Genomic DNA, 15,457 nt, shown 5'->3' with positions numbered 1-15,457 from the left:
AGCACCACTGAAAACCAGAGCAGTGGATCAGGTTCCTGTTAAATATATGTTAGTGCTAAATATGCCCCTTGTTTTTGACATTTTTGGAAGTCACATAATAGGAATCATTTCTACATACTCAATCAAATTTGTGTCTGTTTTCAAAATAAAAATAAATAAGAAGGGACAAGGGATAAATGCTTATCCTTGCTGCTGCTGCTGCTGCTTAAGACATTTGTTTAAAAAATTCTTCACTTGAACTGACTTTTCCACCAACTTGTTCATCTCATAGGAAGGAAAGCAGATGCAACCTGTAAATAAGGCTTGCATTACCATTTCAGGAGTTACAGGGCAGGAGAGTCTCTTCCCAGAAAGGTCAAGGGCCACAGCCAGCTTGCTCCCTTTGTGAGTCAGACAATACCTACGTGTTGCTATTCTGAATTCAATAAGCAGAGTTATATAAAACGAATGCCCCTGTGTGCAGCTGCTTGGAAATGCTAGCACAATTCAAATTTTTAGTCTCTAATGTTATCTACCATTGATGGGCAATCATTTTTATTATTTGTGTTTTTCCACTTGATTTTCAGGGATTCAAAGTTTCTAAATAAAAAGTACTCCACCATCTTTAAAATTTTCACAAACAATTGAGCATTTGCAACATTTTCTATAACCTTATTTTTTCCTGAATTTACTTAAGTTTCACGTCTTCAGATTACATGGGAAATTATCTGGTGTTTAGAAAGCTATTATTTGCTGTAATCTAATAATAGAAAAATTATGTGCCTTCCCATCATTAATTTAATGTAATAGATGTCTACTAAGTATTTCAAGGGTAGAGGCACTCTGCTAGAAATTTTTTTAAAGTATGGCACCATGATAAAGATACACAATACCATTAATCCTTAGGGAAATGGAAATTAAAACCCACGAGACGGTACTACTACGTACCCACTGGAACAGCTGTAATCCAAGAGAGACACATTATCAAGTACCAAGAATGCAAGTGAAACTGGAACCTTGCATACATACTGGTGGGAATGTGAAATGGTACAACCACTTTGGGAAAACACTTTAGCAGATTTTTTTTATAAAGTTAAACGTAACACTTACCATGTGACCCAGAAAGTCCACTCATAGGCAGTTACCCACGTGAAATGAAAACCTATGTCCACACGAAGACATGTATGCAAAAGTTCACAGCAGCATTATCTGTAATAGCCCCAAGGCGGAAACCACCCAGATGTCCATCAGCAGAATGAAATATTATACAGCATTGAGAAATGAATAACACTACCAGTATACATAACAACGTGGATGGATCTCACATGCATAATGGGCAGCTAAAAACCCAGAAGAATGTTTGGTGTTTGACTCTATATAAAGTTCAAAACAGGAATGGTAATGTGTGTGACTGCAAGTCAAGATAATGATTATCCTTGTTGGGAGAATAGAAGTGACTGAAGTGGGGATGAAAGACCGCAGCCGTGCTGGGCTTGCTCTGTTTCTCAGCCTGGAAACTATCACACAGCTGTGTGAACTTTACTAAAATTCATCAAGGTGTACCCTTCAGACATGTGCAACTTTCTACAGTTAGTTATGCTTCCAGAAAGTTAATGAAAACTATGAAAAATGAGTGACACTTGATTTTCAGACATTCAGAGGTCCTAGATAAAACTCACTCCATATTCACTGCTTCAAGGATTTTACAATCTAATGGGGAAGACAAACATGTTGATAAATAATTTTAACATGAAGCAAACTCTGGTAAGTGCTACATTAGAAATATAAAATAAGTACAATGAAGAAAAGGAAAATGTTTACAAAATATTGCAAAAAAAAGAACTATCTGGAAAAATGTTTTAGAGTGTGGACAGTGGACAGTTTACTATAGATAATAGGAAGAATATAATAATGTATAAAAATGGATGGAAAGGACATAAATTAGAAGTAAAGAGATTTAAAAGTATTGGATTATATACAAAGTAACTAGCATTTGAGAGACCAAACTGTTTTAAAGTGTCAGAACACATTAGCTATTTATATCCTTAAAAGGGAGCTCTTTTGTTTTCACTTGACTGACTTTGCCCAAGCTGTAGGTTATTCTGTTCCAGTGGTTCTCAGCCCTAGCTGCACGTCAGGATCACAGAAACTTTTATAGCTTCTCCGGAATCAGATTCTCCAGGGGTGGGACTCAGGCATCTGTACTTTGAATAGGCACCTGTGATTCTCCTGAACAGCCTGAGTTAGGAACCATCCCTGTAGTCCCTGCGGGGTGGAGGGAGCCTTCGCAGGGACCATCAGTGCAACAAATGATTCTGAAAGTGTCATTTCTTTGTTTTTGGAGCTTCTGTGTCTTCTACAAAGAAGAGCACGTTTCGTATTTATCTCTTTGTAACCGTGCCAAGAAATTTCTTTGCAAATGGCTTTTATCGAAGTATTACATGAAAGATGTTAATCCTACTGTTAAATTTTAACCCTAATTCTTTCAAGCACTAGGGCTTTTCTTCTGATTTTATTACAGGTACATAGATCCATAGCAGAAGATAGAACTGGAAAGGACAAAATGGCACATGCAGGTCGCTTGTTAATGCACTTGTATGACTAATCTTCCTTCTATTGAGGAGGAAATGTATTTTTAGTTCTCACATTTATATATCCGAGGTTCCATTGTGAAAATGTTGTCACTTAGAAAATTTTAGTCCTCTACTTAATTCATTCACTTTGTTATCTATTCTTAGCTTATCCATACTTTTTTTTACTCCTTGTTTTGAAATCATTTTAGAATTACAGAAAAGTTGCAAAAATAGTGGAGTTCACGTATGCTCTTCACCCAGCTACCTCTAACTTTAACAACCTCTACAACCACGATACACTTATCAAAACCAGGAAATTAACACTGAAACAGTTAAATTAAGTGAACTACAAGTCTTATTTAAATTTAACTAGTTTTCCCTGATTTGTCTGTTCCAGGGTCCAACTCAGGACCCCACATTGTGTTTAGTTGTCATGTCACCCTAGTTTCCTCCAATTTGTAACAGTTCCTTGTTCTTTTTTTTTTTGTATTTCATTACCTTGACCCTTATGATGAGGACTAGTGAATTAATTTGTAGAATGTTTTTCACTTTGGATTTGTGTGATGTTTTCTTATAAGTACATTGAAGTTATTCATCTTGGCAAGAATATTGTAGAAGTGATTAGGGAGTATATATAATGTTAATATGTTTATATTTATCTGATTATTTGTATCATTTTGGACTTGTGGATACTTACTTTATGAACTATAATCCATACTATCATTATTTATTTTGATGCTCAGATTGTTCCAGCTTTGGTCACTGGCAGCTTCTTCTGATTGGATCCTGTGTCCTTTTGAAATGCCCCCATTGTTTTAAAAGCTTTTCTTTTTCTGATGTCACTAGATGTTCCAGACTCATCTTGTACTTTCCCTGCTCCAGTCCTGGAATCAGCCATTTCTCTACGAAGCTCTGATTCCTTTCATTGGAGAATGATATTTAGAAACCAAGATCTGAGTGCTGCTAGGGTGCCATTGCCCTCAGTTCCTCCCAGCAGAAAGAGCTAGGAAATATATGTATGTATACTAAACCAGGAATACACATACACAATACTTATTACTTACTTCTATAGCTATCTATGTATCTGTGTATGTGTGTGCCTCTCCTATTTTCTTATTTGTAACTTCTTTTTCTAACAATGAAAACACTAGCTGTCGTTATTTACAATCCTAGATTACACAGAGTACTGAATTCCTAACTCATACTCCTGTGACAAATAAATTTACTTGTTATAGTATACTATTTGTTTGCTTACAGTTCTTTTTGGTTTTCCTCTTATACAGTCAAGATCATGTTTCCAAAGTGACTTAAATTCATTTTTAATTCCTGTCCCCTTTGGCATAGTTATATTATTCATCTGGGTTATGCTGTTTATTTGGGTTCATTTGTTACTGTTTGTATTCCTCTTCGGATTCTTACACATTTTTTTTTTATTTTGGAAAGTGTGTAAAGCATTACTATGGTTCAGAGAGTCAAAGCTATATAAAAAGAACTATTACAAGAAGTATCTCTTCTTATCTCTCTTCTTCCTCACAACCCCACCCCCACATCTCGTGCCTGCTTCTTTATTTTTTACCAACCTTTATAGTTACACAGTATTTTGTGGTTTCTGGTTTATGCTTCTCCTGTTACTTGTACACAGATGAGCAGATTAATATGTATTTTATTATATTCCCTTGTGCTTTTTATGAAGGGTGGTAGCATATAAACTCTTTTGGCCTCTGCTTTTGTTTTACTTAATGATTTGAAAATCATTCCAAATTAATTCCTAGGGATTTTTCTTATTCATATTTTTAGAGTGGCATAGTATTATTCATTTGTGTGGTTATAGCATTGTTATTCGACCACTCTCCTATGTATGGATATTTAGGCTGTTACCATTATTTTGCAATTACAATCAGTGCTCCAATAAATAAACTTGTATATATTGAAGTAATTTTGTACTATTAGAGGTATATTGTCAGAGTAGATTCCTAGAAATGGAATTTCTTGGTCAAAATTAAGTGCGTGTGTGCTTAAGTCTTTTAATCACTCTGTCTGTCATTTGTATGCCTATGGGAATGACTATTAGGGGGTTAATGTATATCCTTCATCAACACACAAGTTACTGAACTACAGCTTTTAATTTGTGTACCTTTTTTAAAATTTAACTTTCTTCATTAGCTGCACTTAGTACATTAAAAAGTATATTAAAATTGCATTGGAGTTAGGAATTAGTCTTGCATAATTTATCCCTTTTGAAGGTTCAATAAATACTATTGTAATGTGTCAACAGCCTGTAATGAAGGTAGTAATGATACATTACATTTACAGCCCTATCAGCCCAGGTGCAGACTAGAAGTTTATGATCACTGATAGAGAGTAGGCAGTTCAAGACTCTAGCAGTGACATAATGACTAAGTATTTATATAATGCTATCATTTCCCCAGAGTTTTTTATTTTTCAAAATTCTTTCAAGTCTTTTCATTTTATAGCAACTACACAACTGTAGGATGGATTGGGGAAATATCAAATAAATCATGACATTTATGTAGTGCAAAGTCCCTTACATCTATCATCTCACCTGAGCCACAAACCAACCTCATGAAGTATGGACAAATAATCAACCTCCCCATTGTCCAGGTAAGGATGCTGAGACTCAGAAAAGTTAAATGTGATCCCGATGCCAAACATCTACTAGGTAGTAAGGCTAGAACCGAACTTGAGACTAGACCACACTACAGGTTTTATAGCTAGCTTGTGAAACAACAATGAAAAACTGTCCAAGGACATGATATAGTCAAAGAGAGGCAAATTACGTGCTGTATATTTTGGAATCAAAAGATTCCCTCAGGCCTCTTGGACATAGGGTACATACTTGGCTACCTGAGTGGTGAAGAGAAATCCGTTCTGACCATATGCAGGGCTCTGCTCCCACCCTAGGTGCTGCTGTTGTAACAGAATAAGCACTGGCCTTGGAGCCAAATAACCTTAGTTTGCACCCTGGTTCTGCCACTTTATTAGATGTTTGGGCCCTGGTGAGCTATTGAACCTCTGTTTTCTTACCTCTGAAGTGGTTATTGTTCTGCAGAGCTGTTGGAACAATTGAGAGTAACTTCATCAGAGAGACCCTCCCTGAAGCCCCCAGCTAAATATTATTGTATCCTACAGTGGTCAGTCCATTTCCTTCAGAGCACTTGTCACAATTTAGAGTTATGTTTACTTTCATGTTTATTTGTTTCACATCTGTCTCTTCTGCTAGACTATAAACTTCATGACATCAAGGACTCTGCTTGGTTTTGTTACTCTGTGTCTCTTATACCTACCCCAGTGCCATTAATCACTGAATAAATCTCTCTGAAATGAGTATTCCCACTTTCTTTTACTTGTTTTTACTTCAGCCACGTAGAATACCTGCAGCTCACTTGTCCTTTCCCATCTCTCTACTTTCACACATGCTGTTTCCTTTGCCCAGCATACCTATCCTTGCTCCTTTGTTTATCTGGAAAACCCTTACTCATCCTTCAAGACCTAACTCAGCTGTTCTGTGAGGGCTTCTGATGTATCCGCATTTCCCTGAAGCGTGAGGGGGCTCTTACGCCCCCTTAGCATGCCTCTGTTACAGTTGTTGCTGTATTCAATGGATATGTTTAAGAACCTTCTCTGTACGAGGCATGTGCTAGGTGCTGGGCATACAGCAATGAATAGGAGCTGTCGTTCTAATGAGGGAGTGGGCCACAAAGAAGTAAACAAATAATAACATTCCCAATAGCAATAAATGCTAGGGTGATCAGTTCTGAGAAGTTGACCTTTGACCTGAGATCAGAAACGTAAGGAGTTGGGAAAGGGAAGAGATGGTGGGTGAGCCTTGGATTGTGACTGTTTACTGGGCTGTTCCTTATTTCTACCCCACCTCGCACCCACCCCCCACCTCCACTCAACTGGCCTCTGAGCTCCATGAATCTTATATTCCCAGTAGCCAGCACAGGCCCAGTATGTCGCACTGCAGTTCCACCACTGGTGGCATGGCCTATCAGAACTGCCAGGTGCCTTGCCCCATGATTCTGCTGGGAGCTGGCTCCCAACTTAAAATCCACTCCTCCACTTACTATCTTGTGACACTAGGAAAGTTATTCAATCTCTCTGTGACTCCGTTTCCTGATTATTAAAGTGGAAATAACAGTAAGACTTAATAGGGTTGCAGTTAGTAATAAATCTGACAATACACCTGAAATTCTTAGCCAAGGGCCTGGCACATGGAATGTAGTCAGTAAATGTTGGCAAAAATGCTCTAGAGCTCACGAGGTGCTTATTAAATAAATGAATGAGTTAAGAATAAAAAAGTTTCATTCTAACGTCAGTAAATAGTACTAAGTCAAAAGAAAAACCTTCAAACATCAGTGATTTTACCACCCAGAATCAATAGCTATTGACTCTTTATCAGCTTATAAAGCAGGCTGTGATAGTCCAGGTCTTTTCTGGATAGCACTGGGCTTTCGTGTTCTAGCCTCAGACCTCAATGAAACAACTGCACAAAATCTACCAACCTCAGGCCATCCTGCAAGTGATGCTTTGTCATCTTTGGAAATCATAGTTTGAGCACTTTGTATTAAAAGGGATTTATTTTATATATCCCCTACTTCATTTTTCTTAGCAGATCTTCAGGATATCATAACCAATGAAAGTCATGATGATACCAGAGGGAACAATTTTCTTAGGTCAGAGACACCAAAATTAACCTGGGATGTTGCTCCTTCTATACAAAAAAAGTATTCAGACCATTTCTGCAAACTTTTAGTAGTTGGCCAATCCCCAAACCCCTTGGAAAACTTTAAATATCAAAACAGCATGCACAAAGATGAAAACATTAACAAACTGGTACATAAAGAACTTTTTTAAAAAAATTGTCTCTCTATTGTATTTTCACTGGAAAACACTGGGATCATGATTGTTGTTTTTATAAACATTAAATATCTGGCTACTTGGGAGTGCTTTCCTACTGGAATGTACGGACATGAGTTTTCTAGTAAAAAAAAAAAAATACTGCGGTAATTAGCAAAGAAAGATTTTGCCAAATATTCTCTTCTGTGAGCTGTAGGAGTAAACATTTGTTAACATGTGTACTAAAGTCTAAATTATCCATCTAGTCAACACATTTTGGGAACTATCATTCACCTTTATTGTCACGGAAATCAACTTATGCTATCTTAGAATGAGGAAATTATCAGAAAACCATTTCTCTTTTTCTTTTTGATATTTGTGGCACTGTTTTCAGGGTTTTGATTCACAAACCAGTGCACCATAAACTGGTGCTGGGGTATTGAAATCTGTTTTTCTGCTCCTTAAATATAGAGGTGGGCACATTTATCAAAGTCGGTAGAAAAGAGCCACTTCACCAATTGGTCACTGTGATGGGGTGATGGGCTATGGGACTTTGCAGTGATTAGATTATGGGATAAGTGTCTGCACTTTAGTGGTGGTACAATGCTAAACAACCGAGAAGACTACAGATACTCTCGTAGTTTACAGATGACAGGCTTCATTTTGTATGTTAATAGAAGGAAGACTTCTGATAGGATGAGGAAATTCACCATAACAAATGCATTCCCTTTACTGCACTCTAGCATGGCACCAATTAAAATCAGCTGTATGTATGATGTACTCTTAATTCCTAACAGTCCCAAGAAGCGCTAATGTGAAAATATTTTATACTTTTACATTTTACAGGTCATGAACAGATGGAAAAAATTATGCCAATTGGTAAAGACATTCACATGCAGTATAACACTTCTCAAAATGGTGTTTACATGTGTTCTTCTTTAAAAAAAAAATTAAAGTTATCTTGGGTAAAATTAAGTTAGTACTTGGGTTTTTTTAAATGTTGTGTCTGTAATACATTTTAATTTATTCCTTCTGCAGAGCTGAATGTTTGAAAGTACAGGTAACTTTGTAATGAATAAAACTGATAAAAGGTTGTTTCCAATGAAAGGGAAATTATGGAATGATTATTCACTTTGCAAATGGGTTTGTCATAGGGAAGCTTTCCTAACGCATTTCAAATTTAATTTAGTTTATAAAACATTCATTTACACACAAAATTTCAGGAACAAATTTAGTGAGGAAATGAGATGAATAGTCATAATAAGATAGAGCTCCCTTACACTGCTAACATTAATGCTTTCTCTCTGTCCCTTCTTGCAGCACTGATAGCCATTGGGCGATACAGCATGACAATAGAGACTGTGGATGTTGGATGGTGTAAAGAAATTACAGACCAAGGAGCCACCCTGATTGCACAGAGCAGCAAGTCTCTGAGATATTTGGGGCTGATGAGATGTGATAAAGTAAGAGTTGACTATCAAGTTGTTTGCTTTCTACATAACAGTATAGTTAATAGCTTGATGTCATATCCTCTCTCCTTCTCTATCCCCACCCCCGTGTATTATATATTATATATACATTTTATATATATATACAATTATAGCTATGCATGTTTGCCTGCTTTTGTAAACTAATCTGAGATTATCTTTGTATTTCCCCACTTAATAATGAATTTTATACTTAAGCAGAAAGAAAAAGTAATCATATACATAGTCAACTTAGAGTTTGGCATCCTATTCATAAGTCCATGGACCAAAATGTAAAAGGTTACATGACAAACTGCAATTTGCAGGGTCTAACCGTAAAATTATATTCTGGGTTTCAAGTTTCCAGCAACAGTAAAGGTGGAAAGAACAGTGCCAAATTGGTTTTTTACAAGTGTGTAATTTTGGTACTGAACATCTATGTATTCTGGCCATTTGGGACCAAGAAAGGGCCAGTGAGGGGGTATGTGGGAATTTGCATCTCCCCATACATCAGATGCCACTCCTAGCACATGATAAGAAGTGGTTCCAGAGGTCCTGGTGGAAGGCCTGTAGAACCAGCCAGGGATGTGAGCATGAGTTTAGGAAATGGTGTAGCATTTAACGTGGGACTCTTTGAAGACTGAGAAAACAGATAATAAAAACCTATACTGACGCCTGTAATCCCAGCACATTGGGAGGCCAAGGCAGAAGGATCACTTGAGCCCAGGAATTTGAGACCAGCCTGGACAACATGGCAAAACCCTGTCTCTACCCCCCTCCCCCAGCCAAAAAAAAATTAGCCAGGCATAATGGCGCATACCTGTAGTCCCAGCTACTCGGGAAGCTAAGGTGGGAGGATCACCTGAGCTCAAGAGGCCGAGGTTGCAGTGAGCCGTGATTGTGCCACATCACCTCAGCCTGGGTGACAGAGCAAGACTGTGTCCCAAACAAACAAAAAAACCTATACTGGACACCAGGAACTCCACAGGTGTTTTCTTCTTTGTTTATTCCATGTTTTTCCTATAACAAGTCTAAGAAATAGTTATTTGCATTGTGAAGGGGAGAAAATGGAGGCTCAGAAAGACCAGTCAGTGGCCCAGGGATACTCTGGCAAGACTTCATGCCGGGTCTTTGGAGTCTGTTTCCAGTGCTGCTGGCACAACCCAGGGGGCAGTCTCTGGCCACGGGGACTGCTTCCCTTAGAAAAGGTCCAGTTCAGATACTTGCTCAGAAAGTGCCGCCATCTTGTACTAATTTACACATGTGTGCTACTTTTATAAATGGTGATTAGGAACAAATCTAGCAAAATAATGTGAAACTAAATAGACATGCCATTCAAAGGGCATGCATCTTCTAAATGTAGCAAATCTGGGGGCAAATGAAGTATGGCCCAAAGCCCTTGTGTCCTTTGTCATTTTTTGTTAATTGGCTAATTCTTTTCTCCAAACACTTTAGAATCCCAACTTATATGAGACCTTTGCCAGCTAGTTACGTTTAGAGAAATGTTATTATATATATATTCTCAGCCCAGCCCAGAAGCGACTTACTTTGTAACTAAGCAACAGCACTGAGATCCAGGGCTTGCAAGTCTCCCACAAATCTTTCTACTAACCAACCTAATGCTGCTACTAACCCTGCCACTTTAAAATGACTTCTTTTAAGACAAGTTAAAGGGTCCACCATAGGCAGAGTGCTCTAGAAACAGGAATCAATGACAGCAGAACTCCTCAGCTTCCAGCAGAAGGAACTGTCACATGAATGCTGTCTAACTAAAGCTATCAAAATGTGCACATTCATACATATGTGTCCACAGCCATTCTCAGAAATTGCCATATTTCTAACCTGTAATCTTTAGATGGTTAAGATCAGCTCCATCTTCAGAGATACACTGTAGAAGTTGTATGTTACAGTTACTACAGGAGAATATTATTCCAGACATATTTGCTGACCAGCATTTTGCTGATTTTTAGTTAAGAGATGGGTTATTTTCTACCCAAATGCAGATTAGTCCAAAATTAAATAGAGACAGTGTTCAGATTAGCTGTATCCCTGAGGGTTTTAGCCCTTTCCCTGGGCTGCCTCTGAATCCTTTCTCTAACCAGAGAGCCACTCTGAGAACCCATTGGCTCCAGCACGATGCCGTCTGGTCAGAGCCTGCTGCAGCACAGCCCAGGGAGATGCTGGACCCAGCCTTGCTGTCTGGCTTCCTCAGACTTAAAGCAGCTCAGAGCCAAACACGAGAGGCTCTGTGAAGATGGAAGACAGTTCCAAACCACACACAAAGCACAAGTAAAGCCTTGCACAGAAAAGCCTGCTTGTTGGTTTAGTTGGATGGAAATCTAAAGTAGCTATTCAGTTTTCAGATTTTGTATCATGCCATCCATCTCCAGATTTTAAGTTACCATCAAGATTCAAAAGAAGATTTGAGTAACAAAGAAAAGAAATTAGTAGCAAGGGTATGTTCTGTGGAGCCAGAGTTCAGGTTCACATGTGGGCTTTGCACTTACTAGTTGTGTCACCGTGGGCAGTTACTAACCTCTCAGTGCCTGTTTCCTCCTTTGCAAAATGAGGATGATACTAGTACCTATCTTGTAGAATTATGAGCATGTGAATGAGTTAACATATGTAAAGCACTTCGAATAATGTCTATTATATATAAAATGCTCTGTTACTGATTATTCTTATCATCAATATCATTATATTAACTTGTGCTATGATACTGGAATTTCCCAATGGGAAAAAAAAATTATATTGCCTGCTATCCCATTTTGAAAGAAAATTAAAAAGAAAGGAAAAAAATAAACTCAGATTAGAGGACGCTTTGCCTTTTTGCTTTTTCCTCACCTAAATTTAAAATTAAGATTATTTTTTATACAAAGATGTCAGTAATTGCACTTTCTACACACTTTGCAATGGAAAAACTAATGCCTCCATAGGACACTCAGTATTTGGAATGAATTTATTAACCATCTTACTCCAGCACAGGGATGCAGAAAGATTTGCAGTGGGAGAAAGGGTGAGTTGAAGATAAGACTGTTCAAGTACTTAGGGAAACAGAAAGTAACAAGAAAAATAACAGTGAAAAATAAGAATAGAAACAGGAAACAGAAAAACTATGATTAGGGAACGGAGAAGAAGATACACCATCTCCTGGCAGTCTGTGATCATCTGTGCCAGCAAAGCATTAAAGAACAAAATTAATTTGGCCCTGTCACTTTTCTCCCTACCTTAACCAAATCTGCTAACCACCAATAAAACCCATTAGAGTTCTCCTCTTGTTTCTGCACACCAATGGAGCCAATGGAGGAGGCAGGGAACCTCAGCATCTGCTCAACAAACCGCTTGGTCAGGAATGGTGTCAGTGGGATCCCTGCACTGGAGAGAGATGTGGTTTGTGAAGTCTGCGTGTCCTTGCGCTGGCACTCGGTGATCTTGTGGTTCTGAGGAAGAACATTCTAGTTGCATGTTCTTTCACAGTCAGTTTTATTGAGGGCCGCTTATATTTAATTTGAAGGCTGTACTTTACCAAACTGATGCTTTTTTTCCTCATTTCACCTTTTGAGTAATTGCAAGAATAACAAAATGCATTGTATTTGTTGTAGGAAAACAGTGTTTCCCCCCACGACCCCCACCCCCCCGTCTCTCTTGGTTAGGTTAGCAGAGAGCAAATGGGAAAAGTTAAACATATTCGTTGCAGATGAAAGCAACATGTAATTGGATTGTCAAACAAGGGCTAAGCTAAACTGCAGTAAATATGTTTGGCTGCAACATTGGTGATTCCTGGGGAGGAGTCCTCCAGTCATTCAACAATGCAGCATTCCCCATGCAGTTGTAAAGTCAGGAAGTGCATTAAGAAGCCCCTGTTTGAGTAGCTTTTCTGATTGCTGGATGGATAAGCATGTTAGAGGGTTTTGAAGCTGACGCCACTTAATCTCCTAAACTTTAGTGCATTGTAAGAACCAAGAGAAGAAAACGCTGTGTGAGACGGCTTTGATGAATTGGGGTGAGCTTATATTCTTAAAGACTGTTCAAAGGCTTACTTGACCTTGGGAATTAGAGTTGACCCGAAATCACCTATCAACTTAACTCACATTTATCTGGTGATTTAGTTAAAAATACTTGTGTAATCAACGGGACTCTCTAATAAGAGCAGTATGTTCCCTCTGTTTTCTGCAATTATAAACAGAGGCTTTGGTCATAGAAATTGTTTTTTGTGACTTCAGTGAATTCTAGATTCTCTATAGATCTGTTTCTTATAATTGTATTATATTTTCTTTTTCTTATAAGGCAGTTTGGATGGAGAACAAAACTGAAAAGGACCAAAAAAAAAAATCCTGATAAAGCTGTAGGGCAAATGGAAATGCAGTGTTCAAGGTTAATGAAAAATGTTTGGGGTGACAAGGTTGATGAGAAGGGAGGAGGCACCGTGGCCTGGCACTGGTGGAAAAAACAGCCCTCACTGGAGGCAGGCTGGCTAGTTTGCAAGGCCTCGGTGATAAAAGTGTCGTGGTGGAAACCTCTGCAATGTGTGTTAATACAGAAGTTTGGAGATGCAGGCCCAAATTATGAGCAGTGAATAACATCATAAACGTAGCAATTCTCAAATGCCAAACCCTTGTGAAAAGCAGTTGGATGGAGAAATGCTGGAGCTTTTAAAAGCTCCCTTTCACTTTCTATTTTTTTTAACTTCATGCAGAACTAATTTTATACACTGTTCATTTGATTTGAAAATGCCAGCGTCTGGGGTATCATTAAAGAGCGTTATTGAGGGAGCCACTCTTGGCAAAGCATTTTGCTTAAAATGCTGGGTTCTTATGTCCCTGCATAGTTATAGATGGGAAGGAGAAAGTGTGCCTCGGTTTACCTAACCCCACGCCTCTGCCATGGCCCGGAGCAGATGGCTACCCTTCTGCTGGGAGGTTTTTTTCTCCTTGGCCAGTAGAGGCGCCTGGAGGGCTGTGAGGGCCACGTTACTTAAGGAACAGACATAAATAGATTGTGAAAGGTCCACCCTAATGTCCTATGACCAAAGCCTCTTGGAATTTCTTTGATTTCTAGTTGACATAAATTAGAATTACACAGGCGTGAAGAGCCCGCCCAGAAAAGATGAGAGAGGCTGCTGGGGAGGAGAGCCGCCTCTGTGTGAGCCTATTGATTATCCAGCTGCCTTCAGGCCAGGGGCCTCTGTGGAGGCCGACTGCTATTGATCCACACCATGAAAATAATCGAATTAATTCATTTCTCATCAGACTGACATTGCCAAGACCTTTCTCCTTACCTGCCCCAATTCCTGAAGTTCTTAGTTGAGGAGTGAAATAGTGATTTCTTTTAGTAAATGTTGCTGTATTCTTCAGGACATAAGAAATCCTGGTTTTCACATGGAGTTCCACATTTTTAAATGGGAGAGAGATTATTTAAAATCAAATCAATAAGAAGCCAATACAGAAAGCAAGTAATAGAAACCAATCAGCTCTTTCGAGCCAGGAGTCTGCTTTACCACCTGAAAATATCTAGGGCCAAGTTTTGGGTGCCCAATTTAATGTAAAAATATTCAGGAAAAATTGACCACTGCATATTTCAGGAAGTAATTATGGTAAGAGAAAGCCTCAACAACTTAAATATTTCTACGGAGAAAATGGAGTTTTTATCAGCTTGTTTAGGAATCATGAGCAGGAAAGCCCTATGGGGAAAATAATATAGGACTCTGTAACTAATGTACAGAACTAACTGGAAAAATCAGTTTCAGAGAAAAATAATTTGAGGGCACTGTGTCCAGGACTGTTGTGGTAGCAATTCAGCCATGAACCAAAGCGTATACCTGCAGGGACTCTCCTCTTCCCTGCCTTGTCTGCACAGCTGTTTCCAGGTTGCCCATAGCCAAAATGTAAGATTTAAAATTGATGCCATATCAAAGAAAATAAAGTTAAAAAAAAAAAGAGAAAGAAAGAAAAGAAAACATTCTATCCGAATAAGGCAGGAGTGTCAGACTGTGCAGTCCTCTGTTGTGGGTGACATAACCCTTACTCAGACAGCCCACATGACATGTGCCCCAAAAGAAAGGGGGGATGAGAAATGGTGAGAGTGCAGCTGGGGCTCTAAAATCTGAACTTAAGTCCTTCACTTGAAGCATCAGCATCTTGTTCCTTTTGCTGATGAAACAGTTTCTCCAGGTGAGTTTCACATAGGAGCACTTTAAAACACATTTTACAACCCTCTCTTGATTATTCCTGGTAATTGAAACAGGGAAAAACACATCAGCTGAAATTCAGAGGTTACCTTTCAACCTCATTTTAGTTAAGTGTTCCCATCTCCTCCTCTTCCAACCCTGTTCACCTGAACTTCTAAGAAGTGTTAACTAAAAGTCCTTTCTGGTATTTAAATATGAAACCAAGAAACACTGATGTGGAACTTTATAAAAGAGGTGAAATGGTTGAGCACTAGTGTCAAATTGCTACGTTTTCAAATTCTACCTCCATCATTTTACTGTCTCTGGGACCTTGGGCAACTTAATCTCTAAAAGCCTCAAATTCACCAACTGAAAAATGGGGATGATAATGACATTTATCTCATAGGGTTGTT

The 15,457-nt window shown here is 38.5% G+C and overlaps 1 protein-coding gene across 2 annotated transcripts in view; it reads left to right on the top strand.

Moving 5' to 3' along the window:
* The window catches only part of FBXL17 (F-box and leucine rich repeat protein 17), a 526,839-nt gene that overhangs the window by 495,752 nt on the left and 15,630 nt on the right, over window positions 1-15,457 (top strand). For both annotated transcript variants that reach the window (XM_063665111.1, XM_054487207.2), the window contains one exon: window positions 8,733-8,875. In XM_063665111.1, coding sequence (XP_063521181.1) covers window positions 8,733-8,875 — 143 coding nt within the window. The remainder of the gene's footprint in view (window positions 1-8,732; window positions 8,876-15,457) is intronic.

Source organism: Pongo pygmaeus, chromosome 4 (assembly GCF_028885625.2).
Source record: "Pongo pygmaeus isolate AG05252 chromosome 4, NHGRI_mPonPyg2-v2.0_pri, whole genome shotgun sequence".
Lineage (NCBI taxonomy): Eukaryota > Metazoa > Chordata > Mammalia > Primates > Hominidae > Pongo > Pongo pygmaeus.
The sequence above is the reverse complement of the archived record's forward strand: the minus strand, read 5'-3'. Positions and strand labels throughout refer to the sequence as shown.